The sequence below is a fragment of the Ruditapes philippinarum genome, unplaced genomic scaffold, assembly GCF_026571515.1.
Source record: "Ruditapes philippinarum isolate M1 unplaced genomic scaffold, ASM2657151v2 ctg3292_1_1_1_1, whole genome shotgun sequence".
Taxonomy (NCBI): Eukaryota; Metazoa; Mollusca; class Bivalvia; order Venerida; family Veneridae; genus Ruditapes; species Ruditapes philippinarum.
Window position 1 is genome coordinate 51,533 of NW_026858265.1, and position 25,742 is coordinate 77,274.

The 25,742-nt window shown below is 31.4% G+C and overlaps 2 protein-coding genes across 4 annotated transcripts; both read left to right on the plus strand.

Moving 5' to 3' along the window:
- Positions 1-8,373, plus strand: LOC132752603 (spliceosome-associated protein CWC15 homolog). Of its 2 annotated transcripts, XM_060742941.1 has the most exons (7): positions 1-146; positions 794-897; positions 1,205-1,216; positions 3,746-3,825; positions 5,243-5,341; positions 7,245-7,351; positions 8,228-8,373. In XM_060742941.1, the coding sequence occupies exons 1-7, from the start codon at positions 13-15 to the stop codon at positions 8,346-8,348; spliced, it is 657 nt and encodes a 218-aa protein (XP_060598924.1). In that variant the 5' UTR covers positions 1-12; the 3' UTR covers positions 8,349-8,373. The 2 variants fall into 2 exon arrangements, with proteins under 2 accessions (XP_060598924.1, XP_060598923.1); XM_060742940.1 differs by lacking the exons at positions 1-146; positions 794-897; positions 1,205-1,216 and adding exons at positions 2,508-2,673; positions 3,331-3,434.
- A 4,830-nt stretch (positions 8,374-13,203) lies between these two features.
- LOC132752604 (uncharacterized) lies at positions 13,204-25,433 on the plus strand. 2 transcript variants are annotated; one of them, XM_060742942.1, is made up of 2 exons: positions 13,204-13,263; positions 20,526-25,433. In XM_060742942.1, the coding sequence occupies exon 2, from the start codon at positions 20,632-20,634 to the stop codon at positions 24,046-24,048; it is 3,417 nt and encodes a 1,138-aa protein (XP_060598925.1). In that variant the 5' UTR covers positions 13,204-13,263; positions 20,526-20,631; the 3' UTR covers positions 24,049-25,433. The 2 variants fall into 2 exon arrangements, with proteins under 2 accessions (XP_060598925.1, XP_060598926.1); XM_060742943.1 differs by lacking the exon at positions 13,204-13,263 and adding an exon at positions 17,439-17,568.
- The last annotated feature ends 309 nt before the right edge of the window (positions 25,434-25,742 follow it).

The window sequence follows — 25,742 nt, forward strand, 5'->3', positions numbered from 1 at the left end:
GACTGATTAAAAATGACAACAGCTGCAAGACCAACATTTGAGCCCGCGAGGGGCGGGAAAGGCAAGGGAGAGGGTGGGGATCTCAGTGCTATGTCTAAACAGTACTCCAGCCGTGATCTGCCTGGGCATACCCGTTTGAAATACAGGTAATTTGAATCAACTCTTTACCAAAATAAAACTCATTCTTTAAATTAGAAGTCCATTTTTTAAGTTCAATTTTATTCCAGTATTAATTCTCCTATATTTTACAATGATAATATGATAATATTTGGATTACATGTAAACAACCTCAACCTCAACATTGATTAATTTAAATGTTAATATTCAATATTTATGCATCAAATCTCTAGACATATGAAATTTTAAAATGATAGCTCAATATAAGACAAGTCATTTAAGATATAATCAGCCTTTAAGTTTACAGGTGGGAAAATGAGCATATGAAGCCTTAATTAGTTTGTCATAGAAGATTTTTTTGTCTGGAAAAATGGAAGAGGTGCTTTGAAATTGGATGCTGCTAAGGTCTTCCCTTTTGTTTGCCATTAAACTAAGTGTCAATATGACCTGATAATGTTTAATTTGAAACAGTCCATTTATCAAAATTGAGGGATTTTAACATCAAAATACAAAGATTAAGGTAGAAACAGTATACAGCTGACTAAGCATGATAAGACAACACAGATGTGCCTGGCTTTATACTGGTGGCAAAGGCTAGTCAATCTCATTTAAGGTTCTCTTAAACCAAATAAAAATAATCTGTTCATGTATGATGTTACTTTATATTTACTATCAGACAAGATGGTCAAGGAACATCAGATGATTTGAGAGGCAGAGATTTCAGACGTGATCTTGAAGACAGGGAAAGAGCAGTCAGGGAAAAACGTGACAGAAACAGGGGTCTGTATTCTCTTCTCATGTTCTGTAAATTACACTTAAAAAATATTACCTTTAGAAAATTGTATTTTTTGTAAGAAAATTTAAAGTTTGTTGGGTGTTAGAAAATTATTCTCTGCAGATTCAAGCCTCAGTTTTCTTTAAAAAAAAATTGTGTGCTACATTTATTTAAAGGAACCTCCTGTTAAGTAATATTATGAAGGGTGAATTTTACAAAAAATACAGAGCTAAAAGGTTGATATGTGACCTTTGTAACTGTGTCATAATGAAATAAAGTCTATAAAATTAAACAATTTTGTGAATATTATAGATTCAGGCAGCAGTAAGAGACCCAGGTTAGAACAGATACCAGCAGCTAATTTAGACGCTGATGATCCAATAGATGATGATGTAAGTACATTTGAAATATTGTTGAATAAATATAAATCTCAGTTTGTATACAAGTGTAACCTCTTTGAAAAAAGAACTTCTGTACAACAACAGTATTATTTCTTACGAAAACTTTTAAAAGAAAAGAATAACAAATTTGCAAAGAAAACTATTGTACAAAAACTTTTGATTGCTTTTGGTAGATTGAAATACTTCTTTGCAATTACATATTAAAACCAGACAAGCATTGCGCTTGTCTTGCTCACAATGAGGTTATGGTGCTCACAACGAGGATTAAAGCAAAATAGAGTATATCTTCGTTTCTACGAAGACTTTCAGATAATAATTAACGCTGAAGACTTGTGGGCATCTGTTTTAGGTTAGAATGCACAAATTGTCACCAGAATCGACGTTTTCAATGTTAAATTAGGTCCAAAGAGAAGTTGTCTCCAGTTTTCCAGCTACCCCGAGTGACTGCGTCACACAGTATTTCCATCAAATTGTCCACCAACAGACAATATCTTTACATGTGCATACTCGGAAAACACATCGCTAGCTAACTGCATTCCGATATTTTTACATAAATGTCTGTAATCTTCAAAAATTATGAAAAACTCACCTTGTTTATCGTGTCACTCGTCATAGATGGGTGCTCACAACGAGGAACGGAAGTTGCTCACAACATTTTAACCGATGGACATTTTTCACTCGTTGTGAGTTAAACGGGCGTGTACTCTTCGAGCTCCCTTTTAACAAAAGATAATTTACTAATCACATAATTTGTATATTCTTAATTAGCTTTCTGAGTCATAAGTAATAAATTAGATTAATGTTATAAATAAGTCAAAATTGTTAAATGTATATCATATATGTATTTATTCATTGGTTAAAACATATTATTATTATATACAGTTAAACTTCAGTAAGCCAAAGTTGAATGAACTTATAATATGAAATTAGGCAAAGCATATGAATGGGAAAGTTGGTCATAAATTATTTGTAATTATCAAAATATGTTGGTGAAGCACAATATTTGTCATCCAATATTGATGTATCGTCAATATCCTTTGCACTGAATCGATGACAGCTCTATAAAATCTATTTATCTGACTTTACAATTCCACAGGCTTTGTCTGCTTTTATGTCATCTAGTAATGTACTAACATGGTTTAGGACATTTATGTACTGTGACAATAATTCTCTTTCTAGGTTTATCAAGAATTTTCAATAATTTGCTATACTTTACCAAACATTTTCCTTTCAGGACTGATTAAAAATGACAACAGCTGCAAGACCAACATTTGAGCCCGCGAGGGGCGGGAAAGGCAAGGGAGAGGGTGGGGATCTCAGTGCTATGTCTAAACAGTACTCCAGCCGTGATCTGCCAGGGCATACCCGTTTGAAATACAGGTAATTTGAATCAACTCTTTCCAAAAATAAAGCTCATTCTTTAAATTAGAAGTCCATTTTTAGAGTTTCATTTTATTCCAGTTTTAATTCTCCTATATTTTACAATGATAATATTATAATATTTGGATTACATGTAAACAGACTCAACATTGATTAATTTAAATGTTAATATTCAAAATTTATGCATCAAATTGAAACTTTTGAATTCTAGACATATGAAATTTTAAAATGATAGCTCAATATAAGACAAGTCAATTAAGATATAAACAGCCTTTAAGTTTACAGGTGGGAAAATGAGCATATGAAGCCTTAATTAGTTTGTCATAGAAGATTTTTTGTATTTTTTTTGTCTGGAAAAATGAAGAGGTGCTTTGAAATTGGACGCTGCGTAGGTCTTCCCTTTTGTTTGTCAATATGACCTGATAATGTTTAATTTGAAACAGTCCATTTATCAAAATTGAGGGATTTCAACATAGAAATACAAAGATTGAGGTAGAAACAGTATACAGCTGACTAAGCATGATAAGACAACACAGATGTGCCTGGCTTTATACTGGTGGCAAAGGCTAGTCAATCTCATTTAAGGTTCCCTAGGGATATGGGTTAAAACCAAATATAATCAGTGCATGTACAATGTTACTTTATATTTACTATCAGACAAGATGGTCAAGGAACATCAGATGATTTGAGAGGCAGAGATTTCAGACGTGATCTTGAAGACAGGGAAAGAGCAGTCAGAGAAAAACGTGACAGAAACAGGGGTCTGTATTCTCAGAATCTCTTCTCTTGTTCTGTAAATTACGCTTAAAAAATATTACCTTTAGAAAAATGTATTTTTTGTAAGAAAATTTAAAGTTTGTTGGGTGTTGGAAAGTTATTCTCTGCAGACCCAAGCCTCGGTTTTCTTAAAAAAATGATGTGCTACATTTATTTAAAGGAACATCCTGTTAAATTATATTATGAAGGGTGAATTTTACAAAATACAGAGCTAAAAAGTTGATATGTGACCTTTGTAACTGTGTCATAGTGAAATAAAGCCGATAAAAATAAACAATTTTTGTGAATATTATAGATTCAGGCAGCAGTAAGAGACCCAGGTTAGAACAGATACCAGCAGCTAATTTAGACGCTGATGATCCAATAGATGATGATGTAAGTACATTTGAAATATTGTTGAATAAATATAAATCTCAGTTTGTATACAAGTGTAACCTCTTTGAAAAAGAACTTCTGTACAACAACAGTATTATTTCTTACGAAAAGTAAAGAATCATATAACAAATTTAACCTCTCTAGAGAAATACCTCTATGCAACAACCAAAATCTTTATATTTTGAAGTGTGTTGTTCTGCTTAGATTGTAAATGTATATAAAAAGAACTCCACCAAGGTTTTTTGACATGATGTTGCAATGCTTTTCATACAAATCTGGCTAAGAATAGCACAAAAAATAAGATTTCCAACATATATTTCCGTGTTTATTTCTTATTCAACTTTTGCATATCTTGCTGTTTAAGTGTCCCAGTTGGTTTATGTAAGAATTTAAAAATTTATGTTTTTAATCTTTTGGACCTCAGGGGAGTTCCTTTAAAGAGTAAATTAGTATATGTACATGATGTATGCTCACAGAAATCGGCTTTCTTTAACTTAACTGTTGATCAATAATTTTTTAGTCAGTTTGATCTTTGTATAGTATACACTTGTGACTTAATTTATATTTTCTGTCACTATTTATGACATATCAGTCATTTTTCAGTCATGTTGGTTTTTCAAAGCTTTACTTTTGTAATTAAGGTTATCAATATCATAAAATCTAAGAATAGAAAATACATCTTGAAAATTATAAAATTTCCATCATCTTTAAAATTCTGAAATCTCCATAAGTTGCCCTTTTTTTCTGTGCTTGTCATATCATGAGGTGAGGTATTTTCTCTTTACCCTTACTTCTTTGTTTAAAATCATCATGGTCACTTGGACTCTTTTTTTTTTCATGTGGAAATCTGTCAAACAAACTAGCTTACCGTAAAATTCCTATTAAACACCCCCGGGGGCTAAACATTTTCCAAAAGGGGGGCTATTATTACAACACAGTTTTTTCTAAATCCAAAATTCATTGTAAATACATTAGTGTTAACAAGTGTTGTTAATAACATTAAAAAGTGTTAAGATTTTAAAGTTCATACTATATATTCAAATCATTTAGAATCACTTTTATTTTAAAGATAAAATGGATTTTAAATGATTTGAATGAAGTTATGGATTTACTCATGAGTTCAGCACTGATGAGTAGATTGTTTTTCTTATCAAAAGGCTTTTATTAGGGGAAGGGGCATTTATTAGGTATTTAACGGTATATAAAATTGAGTTTTTGCCCCAGTTGTGGTTGAAAAAGAATACAGTCAGCAGGGGTCTCCTTTGACCAGTAAAGCTGGTACAGTGTCTGTACAGCTTAAAACCAAACTTACCACTTCTCGCAGAATTCTGAGCATACGAAGTAGTCATTCTTCCATTATGATAAATGGTCATTTCTTTCTGAAACATTAAGACAGGTGTTTGTTGAATTATTTCAGGATGAAGAAGACAGTTCTGATGATGAAGATGACACTGCTGAATTGCTGGCAGAACTTCAGAAGATTAAAAAAGAACGCTTGAGAGAAAAGGCTAAACTGGTAAACCAATTATACAAATTTCTAGCTGAATTGTGTGTTTTAATTAGTGTTAGCAGGCTTCAAGATATGACTTATTTTAATACTTTGATATTGATATTGTTTCGTTATTTAGGTTATAGATAACAATTTTAAGTATGTGTCGAGTTCTGATGTGCAGGAATATAGTCATAAGAGCTGGTAGGCTTGAGTGATTAATTAAGAAGCGTTTGAGCGATAAACCATGCATTATTACACTATAATGCATGGGAAGTTAATATCAATTTCCATTTTTCCATTCTAACATACCTATAAAAATAGGATTGTTGAAATATATTGACTACATTGAGCGGAGAAGTAATTTTCCTGACCTTATTAAGTTATTGTCATCAGAACTGAGTTCTGATGTGCAGGAATATAGTCATAAGAGCTGGTAGGCTTGAGAGATTAATTAAGAAGCGTTTGAGCGATAAACCATGCATTATTACACTATAATGCATGGGAAGTTAATATCAATTTCCATTTTTCCATTCTAACATACCTATAAAAAATAGGATTGTTGAAATATATTGACTACATTGTGCGGAGAAGTAATTTTCCTGACCTTATTAAGTTATTGTCATCAGAACTGAGTTCTGATGTGCAGGAATATAGTCATAAGAGCTGGTAGGCTTGAGTGATTAATTAAGAAGCGTTTGAGCGATAAACCATGCATTATTACACTATAATGCAGTGTTAGCGATTTTCCCTAACTTTACTGAGTACCTGGGACTCAGTGCTAATAGATCTGTTACGTCCCAATTCAAATGGAACGAGTCCTCAATTACAAAAATGTCAATGTTTGCATAACTTCATAATACAATCAAATTTGAGACTGTTGATGTTCGCGGATACCATTGATAGGTTGGCCCAAAACGAGGCCGAGCACTTGCTCCTAGTCTACGTTTGGGATATAAATCTGCATTGCTAATGAGAAAGGAACAAATGAAAATGAGGTGAAAGTCAAGTTCTTATAATACAATTTATTTAAAGTGAATAGAAAATCATTTTCAAGCAGAGCAAAAAAACTTAAGAGAGAATTGACCAATTATCGGGGAAAAAGTGTTTCTTCCCAGGGACTCAACAGCCCTTTTTTTCTTTCCTCCCTGGCAATTTTAGCGAGTAAATTGATATGTTTACTCAGTAAACGCGAACACTGTAATGCATGGGAAGTTAATATCAATTTCCATTTTTCCATTCTTACATACCTATAAAAATAGGATTGTTGAAATATATTGACTACATTGAGCGGAGAAGTAATTTTCCTGACCTTATTAAGTTATTGTCATCAGAACTGAGTTCTGATGTGCAGGAATATAATCATAAAAGCTGGTAGGCTTGAGAGATTAATTAAGAAGCGTTTGAGCGATAAACCATGCATTATTATACTATAAAACATGGGAAGTTAATATCAATTTCCATTTTTCCATTCTAACATACCTATAAAAATAGGATTGTTGAAATATATTGACTACATTGAGCGGAGAAGTAATTTTCCTGACCTTATTAAGTTATTGTCATCAGAACTGATGTCATATGACATACATTAATTCTCTTTTATGCTGTATAATCATGTAAAAATGCCCTCAACTGCTCTGTCTGTACAAGTAATCCATGCTTCAAACAACTTTTTTTTTCATGATTGAACATTACATTCTATTTCCAATCTTACATACTCGTAAAAACATCCGCACAGTCTGATCTGGATCCATGCTATTCGCTTACAAACACTATAACAAGTAGAGAAACTGATAGCCAACAGCATGGATCCCAATCATACTGCAGGGATGCAAAGGCTGGTCTGGATCCATGCTGGTCGCAAACGCACTATGTTGGTTTTGTCATGGTGCGGCTCATTTAATATGGTGATAATATTTGAATGTTTTAGGATGCTGATAAGAAGGTTGAAGAAGAGAGAATCAGAACAGAAATTATATTGAAAGGCAATCCACTGTTAAATCAAGAAAAACCGGTGGAGTTTAAAGTCAAACGAAGGTAAGTGGCTTTTTTTACACCTATATCCTATTAGGAAGTATATTTTGATCATTCAAAATTTTTAAGCAATGTAAGACATAGAAATTATAATTTATAATTATAACATATGGCCCATTTGCAAAATATCTTGTTTTTTTCTTTATTACATCTTAAGCGGCAAATGGGAACCTGCTCGAACCAAAGTGATAAACCATTGCCACCAGTGTAGAGCCAGGTCAGCATGCAGATCCGATCCATGCAGTCTGATTAGATTCTATACTGTTGGCTGGCTAATGATTTATTTTCATCTTGATACCCCCAAAAATTTGTAATGAACAGGCCCTTGGGAAGCTATAGACAAGTCTATTATAGAATTTCAGCAGGTTTATTGTGAAACATTTGAGAGATGTAAGAAAAAAATTACTGAATGAAAATTGGATTTATTGTTTTCTATAATATAAAGGCAAATTATACCTCAGAAATTCATTTTTGTAATTCTTTAGAAATGTCAAACATGTTTAAAATGTTTCAATAATTGGATTTAGAGACTGGTACAGGTTTAACAACTGGAAAAAATAATTTTGAATGTACAGTAATGTGTCATAAAGGTAGCAAAATATAAACAAAATAGTATTATGACTTTCATACAAAATACTAGTTCCCTATAATATACCAAATGTCGAAGGAGCAAAAAGAGCAAAAAGATTTTTTTTGAAACTTTTACAAGATACCAAAAATAAAAAGTTTTTGAGAAATAAAAATGATAGCATATTTGAGGCATAATGGGCCTTTAAAAAGAAATTGCTGGATATATATTGTAGGTAAAATCTAACAAAATTTTACATGTTAGTGAAAGAAATTTTATTTTCGTATTCATGTGTACTCTAAAAATTTCAGATGGGATGATGATGTAGTGTTCAAGAATTGTGCGAAAGGAGACGAGAAGAAATCTTTGTTTATAAATGACACTCTAAGATCAGAATTTCATAGGAAGTTTATGGAAAAATATGTGAAATGAACAGAGATAGAATATTGTCTGAAAATATGGTGTTAACATAATCTATAACAGCTTGAAGAAAAATGATGTTGAAATAGCATGTGAAGTACCATAACAAGTACTGATACACCTTCTCTGAAAGGACTTGAAATATGATACTGTTTCAAATTTAAGAATGAGATCTTATCGGGGGTTAAAAGTAATGAGTCAGACAAGCGAAGTTGAAAAAATTGTACAGCTGTTATTTTCTGTCATGCTATATTGTACAAGTGATTACAGATGTAAGAAGCTTTTTATGGAGGGTGTGTAGATAATATTTCTATTTGAAAATGATACTATACATAGCCTTTACTATCTTGTCATAAATTGATGAAATTAGAATTTAAATCAATATGTTTTATTTAAGCTAGCATTGGCTTTTCAGATTCTGATGGTAAAAAAGTTGTCAAGTAATGTTATTATACAGTATAGTCAGTTGATATCTAAAAATATAGTCAATTTGTTTGAAAATTTGTGAATTGATTTAAAGAATAATTATTAGCACATACAGAAATGAATGTGTCATTTCTGACAAGACAACTGTTATCATTTCTGACAATAAAACTATTGCCATACAATGCTGCTTTATTTTTAGCTCGACTATTCGATAAGAATAAGTAGAGCTATTGTAGTCACCCGAGCGTCGGTGTCGGCGTAACCACTTATGTTAAAGTTTTTGTAATAGTTCAAATATTTTCAAAGTCCATTGACTTATGGCTTTGAAACTTTGCACACTTGTTCACCATCATGACCCCAACCTGTAGACAGGAGAAGGGAACTGTATCAAGCATTTTGACAGAATTATGCCCCTTTTTCGACTTAGAATTTACGTTAAAGTTTTTGTAATACCTCAAATATTTTCAAAGTCTATTCACTTATGGCTTTGAAACTTTGCACACTTGTTCACCATCATGACCCCAACCTGTAGACAGGAGGAGGTAAGTCTATCAAGCATTTTGACAGAATTATGCCCCTTTTTTTACTTAAAATTTACGTTAAAGTTTTTGTAATAGTTCAAATATTTTCAAAGTCCATAGATATATGGCTTTGAAACTTTGCACACTTGTTCACCATTATGACCCCAACCTGTAAACAGGAGGAGGTAACTGTATCAAGCATTTTTTTTACTATCAAGCACTAAGAATAGTCGAGCGTTGCTGTCCTACCGACAGCTCTTGTTACATGTTATGGAGGAGATGGGGTTTTTGTGTATATATATGACAAGTTGACTATTTGATGTACAAAGTACCGTAATAATAATTCTATATTGTGATTTCTGACAATACAACTTTTGGCATTTCTGACAACAAAACTCCTGCCACAATTAATAGTTATAATGCAGCAATTGGTGGTTAATTAGTTTTTATGTGTTTCAGGGTTAGAATTTAGCAAGATTTTCTACTTGCAGATATTTGCAAGTGATCAAATGTTTAACTGGCAATATGAGGTAGTCAACTGGCATTTCTATGATTACGTATCTTATTATTATTATTATTATTATTATTATAATACACAAAGACAATGTATTTTGAACATCTGGTATGACAAATGATAATAAGCTTGAATGTCTAATAAATATCTGTATCAGAAACATCTTTATCACTCACACTGGTAAACACAGATGTCTTCTTGTAACGAAACAAAAACATTTCAACACATATAAATTTATAAATGATACACAATTGTTTAGGGATCAGATTAGATAATTACCAGAGTAACACTCATTGTGACAATGTACAGTTATAAACTTGTTCATGTTATGTAATTTCTTAGGACCTTCATTAATTTTAGCAGCCTGAAAACTCAGAGGTACTGATCTACTTAAAGTAAATAGATATTTCAGCTTAAAAGTAAACACTTTACAGAGGAGTGCTATGCATTTACATTGGACCCTGATAAAACAATATGGATGCTCTAACCAATAGTGTTTGGCTGTTATAAATAGTCCATCAAAATATAGTCACAGAAAAAATAAATAGAACAACTAAAAATTGATTTTTAAGTTTACACAGTAAATATCATCAGTTTCTGCAGCGGGCAGTTGCCAAGCATCATCATCAGCTCAGATCTAGAAGATAACAATTATGTAAACGTCCAAAATGCACAATCACTTGCAAATAAATGCCAGCTAGAGAAATTTTTACTGGCATTATTAGATTTTTTACTGGCATTTTTCCAGTATGCCAGCTTAAATTCGAACCCTGTGTTTTTGATGAGATGGGGTTTTTGTGTATATATATGGCAAATTGACTACTTCATGTACAAAGTACCGTAATAATTATATTCTCCGATATCATATGTATTTTTCTTCATGTACATCCTTATCTCAAAAAGTGATTTTTGTATTGTAGGAGAGTGATTTATGTATTTTTGTACATGTATTTGTAATGTATGTAACAAGGGTCATGATGCTTTTCGACAAAAGACCTTTCCACTTCAGTTTGAAGATACAGATTCTAAGAATTATTTTTTGTCATTTGAACATAACCTTGAAATTCTTATTATTGTATTTTTCAACTGGGAATAGTTGAATAAAGTTATAAATAACTTAAATCCCAGAGAAATCTTTCATTTGTGAGCTATTTTAATAAAAGTAGCTGAAACAGGGCTGTTCCTGTAATTGGCTGATTAGAGCAAGTTTAAATGTCATTGTAAATTTACTATGGTTTTATATGTTATTACAATGTGGATAAATAAAACATTTGAAGTCAAATTGTTTCTTTTTTGTTTTAAAAAAAATGTAGAGTATTTCATTTTCCTAATATACTTCTAAATAAAAGTTGATCTACTCTGAAACAGAATACCATCATTTACAAGTTTTATGATGCCTTTGTTTTCCCTTAGGCTTCTTGATAAAAATATTCAACACTGGATAGAAGTGCAACAATGTATCAAGGTTGATAAAGGGGTTTACTTATCATCTGTATTAAAAATGCAATTATGCTTATAGATTCTACATGTATTTTTATTTTGATATGCAGTGAACCATTCGAAATCATGGTGTCAACCATAGACTAATGGTTGTTTTCAAAGATTTTTAGGTGAAGGTTGTTCATTTAACATGACTATGGGATTCTGTTTAGATAATAAGCTGAGATAATTTGGTGGTTAAATTGAACGTTTTAAGTGAAATATTTGTAATTGTTTAATATTAGTATTGTAGTATATAATTGTTGTATTTGTTTCAAATTGTTCTTGTTTAAGTCACATATTTACTTTTCAGATCAGTTTGCTTTTTTGGTGGAGCAAGACTCCCAAGTGCCCATATGGGAATTATTTAAATTCCATTTGCAATTGGAAAGATAACACAAGATAATCTTTAGTTACAGTTGGTTACAGTAAAGCATAATAACAATAGCTATATAACCTATTTTCAGGCATAGCAGACTATCCTTTACCATTCATTTCAAACAAACAACCTGTATAAAAATTATAAAAAATTAGATTAAGACGCAGGAACCTGGAATTCTATCAACCAATATTAAGATAATATCCAAAAATACCCCCCAACATAGTACAGTGTAACTTCTGAATTCTGGAACTTCTAAAATCCGGAAACTTCTGAAATCCGAACATTTTTCAAAGTCCCGAAATTTCTCCCTCTGTTTTCTATTTAATTAATACCTCTGAATTCTGGAATTTCTGAATTTCGAATGATTTTATGGTGAAATTTGAATTTAAATTTACTTCCAAAATCCGGAAATTGAAAAAAGTGTGAAGGAATATTATAATTGAGATGATAAAACCTTCCAAAATCTGTATCTTTCAATTAGGAGTAAATTCATTTATTTTGACACCTATTACAATCACAATCTGTCAAGCATGCCATACACTGAATTAAAGTTTGAAAGTTAAGAAACTGTGATATTAACATTATGATTGAATTCAGTGATAGGTGAACATTAAACTTAATAAAGTTATCGGTGATAATGAAATTGAATATAGTTTTTAATATAGTTATAGGTGATAATGAAACCTAATATAGTTATAAACTTGTTTTTAAAAGTTCTATATTTTTTTCCATTTTATAAATTTCATCAGGTTCATATATTTTTCATCATGTCTGTCTGAAACTTTCTCTAAGATATTGATGAAGTGGATGGTCTAAATCTAAGATATTAATGGAGTGGATGACCTACACCACAGATTTATATTACAATCCGTGCCTACAGTACACCTAAGATATTGATAAAGTGGATGGTCTAAATCGGAGATATTAATGGATTAGATGGGCTAAATCTAAGATAAAATGGAGTGGATGGCCTAATTCTAAGATATTGATGGAGTAAACAGCTAAAATCTATGAAATTGATGGAGTGGATGACCTACACTATAAAGTGGATGACCTAAATCTAAGAGACTGATGGAGTGGATGTCCTTAATCTAAGATAATGAAGGAGTGGATTGCCTAAATCTAACATATTGGGTGGATGGCTTAAATCGACTGGATGGTCTATATCTAAGATATTGATGAAGTGGATGGTCTAAATCTAAGATATAAATGGAGTGGATGGCCTAAATCTAAGATATTGATGGATTGGATAACCTAAATTCTAAGATATTGATGGAGTAGATGGCCTAAATCTAAGATATTGATGGAGTGAATGGCCTAAATCTAAGATTTAAATACATGCTACATCATGATATCTCTTGTCTAAGAATTAATCTGGTAAAACGGCTTATAGACATTTTTTTTTAAAAATATAGTTTTCTAATTCATAAAAAATAATTCTTACAGCCACACCGTTTTTGATTTCAAATGATCAGGATTACGTCCCTTAGTAAAAAAGCGCCATTTGTATGCTCCTGGGCAAGGAGCTTAATATATTGAATGAGCAAATATATTGTATATATTGTTAATATATCTGTGATCTGGGCAACGTTTCTTAAGTACCAGGTAGGTATAATAAAAGAAGTAAACTAATTGTCATATTTCCATCACTCTATTATTCGTTTAAAAGCCAATATAACTCGAGTGGGACTAAAAAAAGGGGTACCACTAAAATACGCAACGGAGATTTTTTGACGCAACGGGCGCAACGGAGATATTTTTTTTTAGAAAAACCGGCACAACGCCTTTTTTTAAAGTCAATGTGCTATTTAAGCATCTAAAATGATTGTTTATAACTAATTAGTAAGTAAGTATTAAAATATTTAATAAATTGTATATGTTTAATTGCACTGAAGGGTCATATTCCTGGCGAAATGGAGATTTTTTTTTCAGAAAAACCGACACAACCCCTTTTTTTAAAGTCAATATGCTGTATTTGAGCATCTAAAATGATTGTTTAGCACTATAAAGTAAGTATGATTTCAAATGTTTCATAAATTGTATATGTATACACTGAAGGGTTATTATATGCCTGGCGAAATGGAAATTTCATGGCGCAACGGAGATAATTTGGGAAAATCGGCACAACGTTTGTACTATTGTACTATTATATGAAATTAATTAACACCAATGTTATTTGAATAAATAAATTTAAAAAAAAAAAAGATTTAAAAACCTAAATCGTATATCAAATAATCAAAGAGCTGCAATGTTGATGTTGTACATAAAGGATTGTGTGTTGGCGAAATGGACATTTTGTCTGCGCAACGGAGATTTTTTTTTTTTGGCGCAACGGAATTTAAAAAGAAAACAATGTTTGTCCGAGTTAAGTAGTAATATGAAGAAGTAAATCATTGAATATATTAACTGAATTACTGAAGTGGTGTTATAAATGTCTGTTTAATTCATTTAAAAATAGAATGAAATACATTTTTATCGTTATGGCTGACACTGGAAGACAAGTATAGATTTTACTATCTGTTTCATTTTTCCCCGTTCAATTCGTTATTTTTACGAAAAGTACTGTAATAGCTTTTCTATACATAATTTTTAATTGAATTTGCATTAGTTAACTAAATAAAGGAATATGTTATTATTACAGAATCAATGTTCAGTTTTTTTTTATTATAAACATTCATTGTATTTTTGTAATACCTTTCATAAACTCCGTTGCGCCGATGGATTATTGCGAAACAGAGATTTTATTTTCAAAACTGTGTACTGTTTTTTATGTCTAAACGTAAAATAATCATATAAGTTGGTATTGTTGATATTTTATACATATTTTTTACATATACTGTATAAGTGTGATTTTATTAGGTAGAATACTGAATATATCAGATTCTAAATGGACGGCGAAATGGACATAATTTCGGCGCAATGAAAATGAAGATTTGCATAACGGGTAGTTCTAATGTAAACATAACTTAAGAATTTGAGAATAATAAGTAACAGTCTTTTAAAAATGATTAACTTTCCTTTGTTTTAGAAAATGTTGAAAATAGGATGTTGTAAAAGATATTTGAATTACGGCGAAATGGACACATTTCGGCACAACGGGGACTATCATAACAGTTTTATCATATTATATTATTTTATTAATTTATTATCTTTCATTAATCATTGTGTACTTTTTCAATAATTGTTTGTTGCGTATAAATTGTATATTTCATCAAAAGCAATCAAAATATTTCATAATTGTTATATTGACAAACGGTAATCAATAACGCGAGAATTGTAAGCAATTAGCAACGTATCGTGCACGACTATGGCACGGGTGTTTAATAATTTTAACACTTGTAAAAGAAAACTTGACCGTTATCAGTGGTGGATTCAGGCTCCAAAATGTTTTATTACGTCTCACATTTCATAAACACAATTTTTCTCATAGTTTGAGTGAAATATGGCATAATAAGCTTCAAAAGCAATATTTTCGACAATAATAAGTTATAAAAAATATGTAATACCTTAAAGTCAATACATGTTCCTCTTAATCACATTATCTAAATGGTGTGAAAACGCTTGTCCAATAAACATCAACCACGTGTCATTGGTAATTTAATTATCGGTACTTAACACCCGTGATAAACATTCTGCCAATCACCAAAATGCTGTTGTTTCGCTAAATAAACAGTAGCTGCATTTGATTAACGGGGTTTTCTGATTGGGAAGGAATTGTTATAAGTAACGTTCAAGTTAATTATCTTATGTTTTAAAATGGAAAGTCTAAGCAAATTCTACAGGCATGTCGTTTTACAATTTTAATAATTACGTCAAACAATAAATATGTTGTATAGTTACTATTGTAAAGTTATATGTGAATATGAAATTGTACATATATACATATATTTTTTTTATTTATTTATTAATATTTGTATCTTCTGAAATTAACTATATCTGTTTTTCAACACATAACCAAATATAAATACCATGATAAAATGTTTTGACAAAACTAATCCTTATAATTAAGTCAAGTGTTAGTTGTTTTGGGTATTGGTATGTTTTGTGTGGGTTTTTCTTTTCTTTATATATATAAAAAAACGTACAAAATCAGTAAATGTATTCATTTTTCATATAGAAATGAATTCTATTAATATTGATCATGAATTATTAAGGGGAAGTAAATGTTAAAATACTGGTTATGTAAAGTTACCTAAGTTATCCCCCTTCATTTGTCACAGTTTGCTTTTTTGTTTTCAGATAAAAGAAAATGTATTATTATTTTGTAGCTTAAATTGATAATGTTTGGTAAAGATAGGCCAATTCTTGTGTATTATATACATGTATTCATATGTTTTTTAAGTAATTTCGTATCTCAAATTAAACATTCTCACATCACATAAACCATTATTTTGTAATTATATATATTCATGTCATGTGTCATTTATGTATTATATGTTGTATTTGTATATTTAATATGGTGATGAGCTTTTTATGCTTAAACCAAGTAATAAAGTTTCTGTTCTGTACTATTTTTAATTTTAAAAATGCATAAAATATTACAATCATTCGAATATCAGCCATGACGGAAAAAAATCGTATTTCTTTGTGCATCAATAAAGCCATTAATGAACGTTTTGTTGAAATTTGGTAATTTATTGTTAAGATTACATTAGAAAGTCAACAGCGTATGCTTTACGGACTTTTCATATTCTTCAAGTTTAATTCTGAAAATTATGTAAAGAAAAGCTATTAAGGTACTTTTCGTAAAAAAAACGAATTGAACGGGAAAAAATGAAACAGATTGTAAAATCCATACATGTCTTTCAGTGTCAGCCATAACGATAAAACCGTATTTAATTCCATTTCTAAATTAATAAAACAGACATTTATTACACCACTTCAGTAATTCAGTTAATATCTTTAATGCTTTACTTCTTCATATAACTACTTAATTCGGACTAACATTGATTCCGTTGAGCCAAAAAAAAAAATCTCCGATTAAGGTTTTTAAATCTTTTTTTTTTAAATTTATTTATTCAAATAACATTGGTGTTAATTAATTTCATATAATAGTACAAACGTTGTGCCGATTTTCCCAAATTATCTCCGTTGCGCCATGAAATATCCATTTCGCCAGGCATATTATAATCCTTCAGTGTATACAATTTATGAAACATTTGAAATCATACTTACTTTATAGTGCTACACAATCATTTTAGATTCTCAAATACAGCATATTGACTTAAAAAAAAGGGGTTGTGTCGGTTTTCTGAAAAAAATATCTCCGTTGCGCCATGAAATTTCCATTTCGCCAGGCATATGACCCTTCAGTGCAATTAAACATATACAATTTATGAAATATTTTAAAACTTACTTACTAAATAGTTATAAACAATCATTTTAGATGCTTAAATATAGCACATTGATTTTTAAAAAAGGCTTTGTGCCGGCTTTTCTAAAAAAAAATATCTCCGTTGCGTCCGTTGCGCCAAAAATCTCCGTTGCGTATTTTAGTGGTACCGAAAAAAAAGGATTGGAGCACCGCACTAAAATACCGTATTAACTTAAGGCGCTTGAATCATAAAATGCTAAAATCTGGCCGTTTTACCCAACGGAATGAACTTTAATAAGTATAATTCATCTTTTCACACCAATTTATGTATGATAATGAATGAAAAATGTAAACTATATTTGTCTATTTTGTGATCATGATTTCTGCAAGCGTCTAGAGGTACTGCTCCAATCCTGTATTGAGTTAAATCCATATAAATTGACCTTTTCAAAAATGGAGCTAAACACCTTTTTCCGGTACATTACGGATTAAGCTCTACGGACAGGGCGGACCGTGAGACAGGGTGGACGGTATGTTTGGACAAGGCGGACCATATTTTTGGACAGGGTGGACTGTGACTCGAGACGAGGCGGACCGTGAGTTAATGTTATAAAGATATTTCGGCCCGCTCGGACTTTCCGCGTTTAATTGGCTTTTCTTTTTTTCTTTAACCCTTTCACTCATGAGCATATTGTGAAAAATGGCCGTTTTCATTGAAAAGCCTCCTGTTACAAGTTCAAACTGCTATGAAACTATGAAAAATGCTTCAATACTAATCAAACTTGGCACGAATGTTGACTGGACCATTGCCTTTGTAACGACATGCTCAGTCTTAAATTTCCTGTTACCATGACAATGAGGGGACATCTCAAAATTGCCAAAAATCACTATTTTGCCTTGACTTTTTCCATCAAAATTGATTTCAAAGTGCTGCAACTTCTCAATGGATGGAGATAGAGTCAAAGGCTTTTCAGCATTGGTTACACATTACCTTATGATCGACCTGGGGTCATTTTTACCCTCTCACAAGTCCAAAATTTTCTTGGCGATGGGGGGGGGGGACTGCCTTCAAACCCCCCCAAGCAGAAGGGGGCACATTCCCCTTCTGGCAACCCCTTGATGTATCTTTTGGATGGGGGGTGGCGCCGAAAAAGTGAGCACTTTTCTTAGCAACATTTCTCAAACGAAAACATGTGTTTTGGGCCCAAATAGGACATTTTTTTCGCTATTTGAGGTCTAAAAGGGGGGGTCCAAAGTGCGTTGTTTCGCGTATATATGAGGTAAAGGGTTAAATATCATTATAAACATATACATATATTAATTCAGTTTTAATTAAGAATAATTTGTTTCATGAAATTATTTAAAACCAGGGCCAAAAAACCCTTCTTTGTAGAGGCCGAATATAGGCTACTTCCCCAACCAAACTAGCCTCTTTTTTTCCCCAGTTTGGTCTTAAATATTCCCCAGTCTTTTGAAATTTCCCATAGAATTTAGAACAAAATTAAATGATGGTGTTGAATTAAGGATTTTGACTGCCTTATTTGTATTTCCCAGTGCTTTTTGCTTTTCTACTTTAAAATTATTTAAAAGTTTAAAACAGCATCAAGTTGGACATTATGCAGGTGATAATTGACCAATTATTCAGATATTACATGTCATTGTTAAATAATAAGAGGTTAAAACTTTATACTACAATACGATACAGAAAAGGCTTGTTTTTCACGTCATAATACAAAATAATCGCGTAAAATGATGATAAGTGAGATTTTTCTGCATAAACATGTGTATTTACTTTAATTTTTTTTGTATGGAATTATTCTTTAAGAGGATATTATTTCGTTTGAGTGAAATATGGAATATATTTTCACGAAACTTGATAAAATGCCACATATTTTCACGAGCCGGGACGGCGAGTGAAAATATGAGGCATTTTATCATGTTGAGTGAAAATATATACCATATTTCACGAAAAAAGAAAAAATAACCTTTTTATTTAATTTCATTATCAAAGAAAAATGATTATGAACCCCCTTGCCTGCTACGCAACTCAATTATACAGTGCGCAATAATATAAGTATCGTCTTGTTTTGCACACGATATTTAGCGCTAGATTGTGACGTCACGGAAACAACTTTTTAAACGTCTGTACAGCGTTAATGACTGAATTAAAGATATTGTTGTTCGGATTTATTTTCTTAGTTAGACCATTTTCTATCATTCTAGATAGTTTTCAAAACAAAATTCAACAAAAAAGTTGTTTGTATTTATCAGATTTTTCAAACAAAATGGCGAAAGAAGTCCCTTAAAATAAATATGAGTTTTGACTCCGCCCACTTTCATATTTATATTTCATATTTATTTTTAAAAAATATGAAATATATTTGACTGATATTGCACCATATTTCATAGGTAAAATTAAATAATAAGTGTATATCTTTTATTATTGCTTTTTGGATTTAAGGGTCTTTTTACTAGATAACTTATAGAAATCCATTCCCAACGTGTAAACCAATATTTATTACCCCCATTGAAACACCATATTTCAACATGATCCTTGGTGCTTTCAGCCAGTGTTCCGCCAGGAGTCTAACCTAAACATGTATGCAAACAGTAAGGTTTTGAATACTATATTTATACAAATATATTGAGTAAAGTCCACATAAATTAATTATAACAACAGATTTGATAGTAAACAATACTTTATTTATTTACTTATTGTTGTGGAAACTTGAAGAAGAAATAATCTCCCTGTTGACATTTATTCAGACTTGGTTGTAATTGGTTTGATTGTAATTAATGAGCATTTTTAAATTGTTTATTATTGTCAGACATATGTGTGATAATAATTTTAACGAAATATGTTTATTTTCTGTTGGACGTCAAAAATATGCATTCTTTATACATTATCAAAGATTTCACCCTCTATTTATGTTAACATCTTAATTAAATCAACTGGTAGAACTACTTTCAATCTGACTCTGAGTTTATTATTAATAATAGCTGTGACGATATGACTGGTTGGCTGCACTCATGATTAGCCTCAATACACTAATTAAAGTTTTTTCTCACTTTAACATTACCAAATGATATGTTTTGTGAAACATTAGCATTTATACGTTATTGAATTAAATGTAAAGTTTGTTAAATGAATCATGAAAACATGTAAAAATATTAGGTATAAATTACTATAATCAATGGTAAAATTAAAACAGATTCACCACTTTAAGGCACAATTCACCGAATTAAAATAAAGCTTGTTACAGCATGTTATAAATGATTCATTCAAGGGACTTAATGTTGGTTAATTGTTATTTTTTTTGTGCATTTTCTTCCATAATTTTTCTAGATCTTTAATCAACATGGTAGAACATAGTATGCACCACTGGTTTTTAAAAGTACTTACATAGGCTATTTTTTAAAACAATATTTAAGATAAGATGTGAAAAAAATATATATATTCTAATCTCATTATATTCTAACCTGATATCAAGAATACATGTTGCTCCTGTTTTGTTATAAATGTACCAATTGTGAGTTCTTTTTTTTATTTCAGGATGTGAAAAATTCTGTACATTTTGGCAGTTGGCAAGTTTTGTGATCAAAAGTCTCCGAAACAGCCATTCCTTGTCTAGTTATATGTCTTATAGGAAAACAAGAAGATGAATTCTTTTGTGAATAATGGAAATGAAATTTCAGAGACTGAAAACAGGGAAAGTTGCAGTAAAATTTCAAATGATGAAGTTGTAAATCTCTTCTATAGTATTTTTGCAGAATTGAAATGGGAGTCAAATCATATGTTAAAAGCAGTAGATTGCATACTAGATAGGAAACGAAAATTACATAAAATGATATGTTCAAAATTGAGGTTTCCTTGTGGAAGTGTTTTAAAGGGGATTTATGAAAAAGATAGTTTTAAGATTGAGGTAGTAAATGATGTGGAAGATTTCCTGGAAAGAAGATGTCAATCACAAAACCTTACATATAAATATGTATTTGAAACCTACAAAAACTTGGAACAAAATTTGCCTCAAGCAGGAGTGCAAGAACATATTAATAAACTTAGACAAATTTTATGCCAAAAAATTGAAGTGCAAGAGGAAATTGTTGACTCATATAACCTTGAACTTAAAGTTTTAAATGAAATGAAGTTTCTGAAAAGATTAAAAGAAAACAATGAAAATGAAGAAGAGCAAAGAATAATGGAAACAGTTTTCCTTCTTCCTGTTAGAAAAAAGAATTTGTTGGTAGAATTACAAAGTAGAACAGAGAATATTAACTTGGCATTTTTGCAGTCCCAAAATAAAGAGCTGTCCAATGGGTTACTGATTGATGTATTTAAAGCTGTAAATAAGGACATGAAAGAACTTCATATGGTGCTGTGTAGTCAGTTTACAAAACTTAAATCTGTCAAACTTAGTACACTCAGTGCAACAGCAATGAAAACTATGAATGAGGCTAGCAACTACATGGAGCAAGGGCTTCATGGAGAATTGAAAACATTTTTGAATTTACCTGCCTTTAAATCGCTTTACTCAGTTGAGTCAACAGAGTTCTGCACTCAAGAAGTAAAAGTAAACAAAAACAAGTTAATAGAAGAAAAATGTACAGAAATACCAGATAAAAAATGCACATCATATAATCAATTGTGCAAAACCAGGGATTCCCAGGATGGTGAAGATTCAGACACTGATATTGATGACCCATACAAATCTGACAATATTCTGGAAGAAAATGAGAAACTTGGTCTGATATTAGATGTTCAAGATGGTGATGATATAGAAGATGGAAAGACAAATAAGAGAAAGCGAAAAGCATACGACAATGTTTTCAAACTTCGTGCAGTAAAATATGCTGAAAATACAAGCAACCGAGCAGCTTCAAAAAAATTTGGTATCGGTGAATCATCTGTGCGCGACTGGAGAAGGTTAAAGGATATGATATTACAGAAGCCAAGAAACAGAAAGAGAAATGTCACAAGAGCACCAGATCTTGATATGATAGAAAAAGATTTATGTAAATGGTTTCTATTTTATCAAAAGAAAGGCATTGTGCTTGGTAAAATAGAAATAATGACAAAGGGAAAAATGTTAGCGACTGATCCAAAGTACAAAGTGGACACTTCCCGTCATTTGTTTGGGATAAAATGGTGTGATAAATTTTTGAAATCAAATAATCTCACTCTCTGCCGCACAAAAGCGAAAGGTAAAAACCTAAGCATAAGTCAAACTCTTTCTTGTTCCATGAATGAAACTGATATGGAAGTTGAAAGTTTTGGAGACAATGAAGAGAATAGAATGGAAGATATAGGAGATTGTAAACCAGTGAAAACAGAACCTATTGAAAACGTTGATACAAGTATTGTTGCTCAATCATTATTACATACGTCTGATGTTGTTGGAATAGATTTGGAGAACAGTCTGCATGCTGAAATTGAGGAACCTGTTAAAACTGAGTCAGATGAGAACAATATAGAGCCGGGAGTAAAGTTAGGTGTTGTTGCAGATATGTCAGGTAATGACGTTCATGAAAGGTTGAATTCTGACTCTGAAGCAAAAGCAGCTCATTACTCTGATGTTTGTGATAATGTAAAAACTGAATTAGAAACTGATAAAAATCTTTTTCTAGAAAAAAAGACTGTGTCTAGGCGAAAAAGGAAATGCTCTTTTGATAACAATGCATGCAAATTGCACAGCAGCCAACTTGATGAGACACTTGAGAATACCACATTTGTAAAGGTTAGGAAAACTGATGCTGCTATAGATGACTTGAAGTTGGACCAATCTGAAATCTCTGTTCATAAAGAAAGCATTACTGAAACAATAGGAACAGATGCAAAAAAGTTTGAGGATGATTTGTTGTCACAGATTCAAGAAAAGCAGAAAGAAAAACTGGATATTACTTCAGAATTTGTTGCAACAAAAGCAAAGTCGCTGTATGAAGAAAGAAAGTATTGTTTAAACTTCTGTGCTGATATGTTTTCAAATACTTGGGCTCAAAAATTTCTGGAAAGACACAATTTAGTTGAAGGAATTAAGGATACCAACCTAGAAAACCCTGATGTAGATATTGATATTCCTCAAGAATTAAAAGGAATACCACAAAAGAATGCTAATGAATTAGAATTTACCGACATGCTAGATGAAATAGGTAAAAAAACATCAAGACAGTCTTATGATAATGCATTTAAAAGCATTGTCATAAACTTTGCTGAAAGTTCAAGCAACCACTTTGCTGCAAAAGTGTATAATACTAGTGAATCAAATATTAGATCTTGGCGAAAATGCAAGGATAGAATTATCAGTGAGAGGAAGGATAAAAAGCGTTTTCGTTCCGGCCATTCAACATATGGTAAGCTTGAAAAGGATCTAGCTTTATGGTGTGAGGATGTGCAAAAAAGTGGGAAAAGATTATTACGATCTGCAGTCAGATCCAAAGCAAGTCAGTTAGCTAAGGAAGGAAAGTACAAAGGAGATATGAGTCAGTTTCAGGCATCTAAGAGTTGGTGCACACGATTTTTGGAAAGACACAATTTGACTTGTGATAATGCCAGAGCTGAAAAAGAATCAAGACAATCTTATGATAATGCATTTAAAAGCATTGTTATAAACTTTGCTGAAAGTTCAAGCAACAACTTTGCTGCAGAAGTGTATAAAACTAGTGAATCAAATGTTAGAGAATGGCGAAATTCCAAGGAAAAAATTATCAATGGGAAGAAGGGTAGAAAGCGTTTTCGTTCCAGCAATTCAACATTATACGGTGAGCTTGAAAAGGATCTAGCTTTATGGTGTAAGGATGTGCAAAAAAGTGGGAAAAGATTATTGCGAGCTGCAGTCAGATCAAAAGCAAGTCAGTTAGCCATGGAAGGAAATTACAAAGCAGATATGAGTAAGTTTCGGGCATCTAAGAATTGGTGCACACGATTTTTGGAAAGACAAGGTTTGACTTGTGATTATGGTAGATTTTACAGAGGAAAAAAGCAGCAGGAATTAGGTGCCTCAAACATTGTAACAACTGATGAGGACAAAAATGATGGTGATGAATGTTGGGAAGATGATGATAATGATGATGTTGTATAGATGGAATTAAATTTAGTAATAATATCAAATCATTATCTTTAAGGCTTCAGTCTTTAAAATAGACCAAGTGTAACATTTTTACCTCTGAGTTTACTGTAATTATCTTTATAGATCTAAGTATATTATGTAAATTAAGAAAACTTAGTTTCTTAGCTAATTGATTGCATTTTCATGTGAAAACTTGCTAGTATAGGTTTATGCAAATGTAAATGAAATGAATGTTCTTTTTATAAAATGTTAGTTGCCTCCCTTATGAAATGTAAATATTTTAAATCTATTTCTTATAACAGCTTAAGCTGGATAGAATTTGAGCCGCCTCAAGACAAAACCAACATAGTGGGTTTGCGACCAGCATGGATCCAGACCAGCCTGCACATCCATGCAGTCTGATCAGGATCCATGCTGTTTGCTTACCAACTCTATTACAAGTGGAGAAACTGACAGCGAACAGCATGGATCTTGATCAGACTGGGTGGATGTGCAGGCTGGTCTTGATCCATGCTGGTCACAAACCCATTATGTCATGACCTGGCTCATTTGTATATTATTTTATATTCAGTGCAAATTTGATCTTGACATTATAATACATTGTCCACAATGAATGGTTGCAAATGACCTCAGATTTGATGAAACTTGCTTTGAATGATCCTTTCACAAAGGTTCTACCAAATTTCAAATGGTTCTAGTCTAGTATGTCTAGAAATATATATTTTAAAAATCCTCCATAAGAGCAAAACCTATAAATTTGAAATTTAATTAGTATGTATTGTATGGTCCTCTACACATAAAGATTGGTCAAACTATTTCCATAGAGTAATACTGCTGCAGCCAGGGGACATTCATGGTTTTACATAAACTTCAATAGTGAAAATCTTAAAAAAATTGTCATGTCAGAAATTTTGCTTGAGAATAATAGGCTTGATATTCGCAAGTTATGTTGTCTTGTTTAGTCCTCTTCCAAGTTTCCTGGCCTGTGCCAGACGTCAGCCATTTAAATATTTGTATAGTAAAACCTTAAAAAATTATTTAGATCTGCATTGTTGAGAATAGAATTACGTAGGGCATTACAAAATTTTTGATATGAACATTATCTCATGTTCACTCACTCATTATTTCTTTTTAAAGGTTACTGGTAATGGTAAAATGAACCTCGTGAAATTCGTATTATTGTATTATTCAACTGGGCATGGTTGAATCAAGTTTTTTTTACCTTACTTAAATCCCAGAGAAATCTTTATTTGCTTTAGTGGGCTATTTTAATAAAAGCGGCTAAAACAGTGTTGTGCCTGTCATTGATTGATTGGGGCAAGTTCAAATGTCATTGTAAATATTCTATAGTTTTATATTTTATTACAACATGGATAAATAAAACATTTGAAATCAAATTATTTCTGTTTTGTTTTCAAAAAAATGGCCAAAGTATTTTATTTTCCTAATATTCTTCTTTAAAAGTGGTTTATCTACTTGATATGAAACAAAATGCCATCATTTACAAGTTTTACGATCCCTTTGTTTTCCCGTAGACGTCTTAATAAAAATGTTCAAAACTGAATAGAAGTGCAACCATGTATCAAGCCAGGTTCTCTTAACTTAGAAAAAAATGTCATGTATCTTAATTTGAAATGCAGCGAACCATTAGAAATCCTGGAGTCTAACATAGTCTAATGCTTGTTTTTAAAGATTTTTAGGTAAAG